Source organism: Meleagris gallopavo, chromosome Z (genome assembly GCF_000146605.3).
Source record: "Meleagris gallopavo isolate NT-WF06-2002-E0010 breed Aviagen turkey brand Nicholas breeding stock chromosome Z, Turkey_5.1, whole genome shotgun sequence".
NCBI classification, from domain to species: Eukaryota; Metazoa; Chordata; class Aves; order Galliformes; family Phasianidae; genus Meleagris; species Meleagris gallopavo.
The window spans coordinates 42,648,552-42,654,551 of NC_015041.2; the positions used below are offsets into that span (position 1 = coordinate 42,648,552).

At 33.6% G+C, this 6,000-nt stretch overlaps 1 protein-coding gene across 1 annotated transcript in view; it reads right to left on the bottom strand.

Annotated features, from left to right (window-relative positions):
• FER (FER tyrosine kinase) overlaps positions 1 to 6,000 on the bottom strand; it is a 162,025-nt gene that overhangs the window by 121,430 nt on the left and 34,595 nt on the right. The window contains 3 exon segments of the mRNA XM_010725904.3: positions 854 to 973; positions 1,828 to 1,965; positions 4,574 to 4,757. Of these exon segments, the coding sequence (XP_010724206.1) occupies positions 854 to 973; positions 1,828 to 1,965; positions 4,574 to 4,757 (442 nt within the window).

Here is a 6,000-nt window from a genome sequence, read left to right on the forward strand (position 1 = left end):
AAGTATGTCAAGCATGGATATACAATAGAGACACCGAAGAATCACAAACCAATCATTATTCTCACTTTACAGTTTTAAATTGCTATAAGAAATATTAACTGTGCGTGTATGTATATTTTAATCTTTGAAGCAACTACAATGGGCTATTTTATGGAAAAGCTGAGGTTGATAAAATAACAAAAATATACTAAGAATAATAACCTCAGCAGAAGAATTGAATGCCAGTGGCAACTGACTAAAGGTAAAGCTGGTAAAATTAATGAAAAGATTTAAATATGCAATAACCAAAATATGTAAATATGCATTTTATCACCATAAATAAAGTTCCCATAAAACATAATATAAAAGGTATACTTGCTTTAATAAGTTAATTTATTTTAAATTCTAATAATGGATTTCCTTTAGAAAACAAAAGCAAACAGAAATCAAGTGAACTAAAACATTTGTGAAATTTCTCTGGATGGTAATTTAAGTCACTGATGACATCATTGTACTCAATGGCTTCTCAGTGGATTCCGGTACTTTTTCCTAGACTACTAAATGTGGAAACAGTTTTGGGAAGGTAAATAAATGTCTAAGGAGGATTAATGATGCATTTGGGGCACTGTATAAAATAACTGCAGAGGAAGTGAAACTATATTGAAAGCACTGGCAAGTTTTCAGAAGGTCTGGGTATGTTGTGCAAACAAACAATAAGAACAGAAATCAGTAGGAGTTTACAGCTTGAAAATAATGATTTGAGAAAACGGACCTTAAAAATGAGAACATAGTAATGCAAATGAATTGAATTAGCAGTTAATATAAACTATGACAGCATTTCCAAAGGATGAGATTTTTGAAAAAGTTGACTTACATGACTTGTAAACTTTCTGCTGTTAGGTTATTCCACATGATCTCATTAGCTTGAAGGTTTTCATTTTCTTCTAATAAGGATGTATCAAATTCTATTTCTTGTTCAACAACTTCTGAAGATCTAATTCATAAAATAAATATTGTATTTATAAAATTGGAATACAGTTAAGATAGAACATAATTAAAGAATAGAAAGCAGCAATTGCATATACCTTCTCTATCCTTTGAATAAAGAATACAGTCTTAAAAACACCTGAGCATAAAATAAAATACAATTTTTTGAATTAAGTTCATAGGATAACCAAAGTTTCTCAGAAGATATCTATTTGCACAGGCCATTGACCCTGCTATAAACCTGCACCTGACAATTACCAACTCACATATGTTAACAGTAAAGTATAAAATAAGGGGTCTTAGAACTATTTCCATACGTACCTATCTGAAGTTACAGCTCAATAAGTAGCAAATGCAGTATATTTAAAAACACAAGACTTTACTGCATTATCTGCATGCTCTGTTGTTTCAGGCACTGCTCACTCTGTAGTAATCATAATGTACACTGTGATGCCTAACATTCACTTTACTCACAATCAGGATACTGAGAGAAATAAAGCATAAACACATAGCACTACAATGGATGCAAACTCCAACCAAATATACAGCAAATTAGATTGCACTGAAGCTGGATCATAATTTATAGTCCACTGTCAGTGACCAAGCTATGACTTTTCACATGCAATAACATTAACATGGATTTTGATTTTCTACAACAGTCAAAGAGGTAGATGGTTAAACAAACATCTAGCAGTATTCTGTACATGCAAGTAGAACAACTTTTCAAATTAGGATAAAGTTTTATAAGTAACAAGCTGAAAGAAAAACAAATTCAAGTCTGATCACTCAAGCAGTATTGCAGTTCAACGCAATATTTACTCAAAATAATACGAACATGCACACCAAGATAAAAATGTGTACCTGTGAGTATCTATGAAGTCATTATACTCAGAATTAGGGTCTATCTGTTCAACAGAAGTCTGGATCTCCTTGTGGACATTCACAATCTCTTCTGTAACAAGACTGGTGATCTGGCTATACTCATCCAAGATTCCTTTTCTAGAGAGGAAAAAAAATTCTAGTATAACATGGCACTGAAGGCATAGATGGTATTGGAGATGCTTCAAAGTTTCAGTTTGCTGTTTCTATAAATTCTTGTTGCAACTGGCTAAAAAGGGAAAAAATAAGACAATGCATATTACTTAAAACAATAACAGAGCATTTGTGGCCTTTTCTTTATAAATTGTCTATAATTGGAGATGTCTCTAAGACCATGATCCTTGTACTGACTTCCAAGTATATAGAGTAGATAAACTAAAGCTGTAGAGATTACAAGAAAAAGGAACATACACAACTTATTGATGACACTCTTTCACAACCAGAAGAATCATCATGCTTGTCATAATCTACACTAAAGCATCTCATGCACTCCTGAATAACAAAATACATTCTGAAACATGGGAAAATGAGTTGAAGAATGAGAATTTCCTTTCAACAATTTTTTCTTCACTTTTATTTATTCTTTATCATACGGTATTTTATGAATTTGTTATTTAGACAAAAACAAGCACACTTCACTTTGGCATGTAAACTAAAAAAGGAAAAAACATCAAAGAGGAAATTCACACAAGAAATACAAGCCACTCTGCCTGCTAGTCAATTCCAGAAGTGGGGAAAATAAAGTGATTAATCACCATGTGATTAATGGTAATTGGTAAAAGAACAGGCAGTATTTTACCACAGACTTTAAGAGCATCCACTGACATTTCCTCAGAATACTTTCCTGCTCTAAGTTTCAGCTTTCCACAAAAGAACCCTCTTTTTTTTTTTTGACAAACTTGCTGGCTTGCCAAATGTTGAAGCATGGTGAGACTGTTAAAATACTGATGATTTTGACGAGCCAAGAGGAAAACGCAGAGAAAGAGGTAATAATACATTTTTCCTGGGTATGATCTTAACTATGTTTATTCAGTAAAAAACATTGCTTGGATTTTGCAGTATTTTTTCTGAGGAGAAAAGGAACAAGATAAGTCATTAAATCTTGCCTTGCCTGTGAATGTGTCTGAAAAAGTTCCAGAAAATAGTTCAAAGAGTGCAACAAACGACAGGCCAACACCAGCTACAACAATGCTATATCTAAAAGAAAGGGAATCAATGATAATTACTATCTATCTACATAAAAACCAAACTAGCTGGTGTGCAACATCAGAACTAGTAAGGAATTATATGGCAACAACACCAAGCTCCACATATGAAATCACCATTTCTTTTTGTAGAATTAAGCCATGATATCAGAAGTCAGTGATTTCCCAATCAATTCAGATTTAACTACAGAAAGTTTTAAAATTGACAAATACTTTTCAAGCTTATATTCACAAACAGCAAATGCAAGTGGGCTCAATAGTTCCTTTTTATACAATAAAATTCTTCAGTGTATTACTTTAACTCACATTTCTGGAAAAAAAAAATCAACTTAATTACAATTCAGAAATTTAACTGCGTTCTCTTGTTGTGATTCTACATACGTTAAGATTAAAAAGACTTAAAGTATTACAGAGGTCTACTTAATTTAGATTCTTGCACCAGAATTAATGACAGTAATACAATACTGATAACGGGGCCATTAATGTCTACTTCGCACAAGAGTATCATAACAGAACACTGGAACAGGCTGCCCAGAGTGGTTGTGAGGTCTTCTTCTCCAGAACATTCAAAATTCGCCTAGATGCGACCTAATCTAGTGTGACCTAATCTTGTGTGACCTAATCTAGGTTTTCCTGCTCCAGTAAGGGCATTGAATTAGATGATCTTCCAAGGTCCCACCAATCCTGACATACTGTGATTCTGTGATAGTGAGCACAAAATCTACAATTCTCCCTCATTTCCTATTTGCTGACATAAATATAAACACATATTTCTGTAAAAGTAAGAAAATGAGTTACAGAAGATTGCCTCATATCTAACTGAACAATAGCTATATAAAAAGAAGAAATCATTTTGCCTTTTAGCGACTTACAAAACACCTAAGAAGAAGACCTAACCAACTCTTCAGGAACTCTTCAGGAAAGTGCAGAGGCAGCATGGCAGCTACAGACCAGAAAAGAAGGCATGATGTCTGTTCTCTAGGATAATCAGTTTACACATCTTCTGTTGTAATATAGAGAATGATCTTCCAGGGAAAAGGTAGTTGTATTTTAAAAATAAAGATTGGATTCCTCACAGTAAGGTTAGGTTTACATGATCCTCTTATTTCCCCACACATTTGACCATGCATCTGTCTGGTCTGCCTCCAAAATGACTGGCTGGACAGTTTAAGCAAAAGTTTTTAGTGGCAAAATTTCATAAAAATAAGACTACTAGAAAGGTAACAAACTTCTATATTATTCCAGATGAAGGAGAGGATAAATTGTAAACACTAATTAATCTGTTAAATTGAAAAGTTAAGACAGTGTCCTGCCAAAATGCATAAGTACTCCCTCAAAACTACTGCCTGTATTTGAACAGACTTATTTATGCACAACTATTGTCAACTGAAAGTTTAAAACAGTTTTTTTCCAGTACCCATGATATACTAATTAATTGATTGCAGTTTACTAATTTTTAATAATGCTATAAACTAGAATACTACACACATTTGCAAGTAAAAATATGTAAGAAAATATCTTACAGAGCTTTAATCATTTCTTCTTGCATTTTCTGTAGTGAATCAAGCAACAGAGGAAGCGTAGTGTCATAATATTGGTGCTGATACAACTGTGCTCCTTTCAGTGCCAATACATACTGATTATGCAACATATGAAGCTTCATAGTGGCTTTATCACATCGATCTTTGGCTTTCTCAGTCTCCTTTCCTAGGGGAAAACAGAACCAAAACAAAACAAAAAAAGAAAAGGTGAATTAAAAGTACACAGATTTGTGGGTGGCATAAATCTAATTGATATCTAATTGATTCATAATAGGCTTGCAATTTTTTTTTATTATTATCCTACAGAAACATCAATCCAAGATATTTGGTATTACATGCTTTTTTATTATTATTACTAGTTGGAAATACAACTTTTCCAAAGTATTTATCTGAGTTAATAAATTTGACCATTCTGAAGTTTCCAATACGACCAAATCTCTTGGTTTTCTTATTCTAGGTAAGAAAAAAACTACTTTTACTTTGACAAGAACTCTTTATCTAAAAGTGCATGAAAACCACTGTCTACATTGGTATAGAAATAATATAACTGTCAAGAATAAAGACTAAAAAATTCACACACACAACTATTGAAACACTAACATTTCATTTGCCCCAAAGCGAACAAACATTTTAAATGAGGAAAATAAGAGATGTCTTGCTAGCTGAGATTTACACAGAAGTTGTCATTTATTTTGTGCAAGCACTCTAGTGCTACGTATCACCCCCAAGCAAGCACTGACGCAGTCTCATATTAGTAGCTGAACTCCAGCACTATTATTCCTGTACAAAACTCAGCTTTACTAACACTTAACATTTCCTCATCACTGTCAGTATACTGATCAGGAGGACAACGCTGCATCTTAGCTTTATCAGATCAGTTCAGTGCTGAACCAGAGAGCTACAAGGTACTTCAGAAGGTCATCTATTCCACTCTTAGCTACAGTAATTACAAAGATACGTGACATGTCTTCCTAAAATCTCCAGGGACAACTATGCAACTTCCCAGTACAATTCAGGGCTAGTGCTGTATTAGCTGAAAACACACCCCTATCATCTAATTCTTTCATTCTCCAATACAAATCTACAAATTTAAACTGTTGCTTATTTTACCCATGTGTGACATGAAAAACAGATTCTATAGCCCTCTGTAACTCACCTTTTATGTAGCAGAAGATAATGCAGTCTCCTCTTCCACCCAATTTTCTAATCTTTACACCCTATCTTCTAATCTAATCTAATCTAATAACACTAACCAAGCTATAGCCCTCCCCTGTAAATCCTGTTTTCCCTTTGTGCCAAAACAGCTCACAACTTTACACAAGTGTAACTTCAGGTAAAATTAAACTTTGGAAGCCACAGGGTAAACTGGTAAACTACACTCCTATGCCCCTTCCACCCCCCCCCAAAAA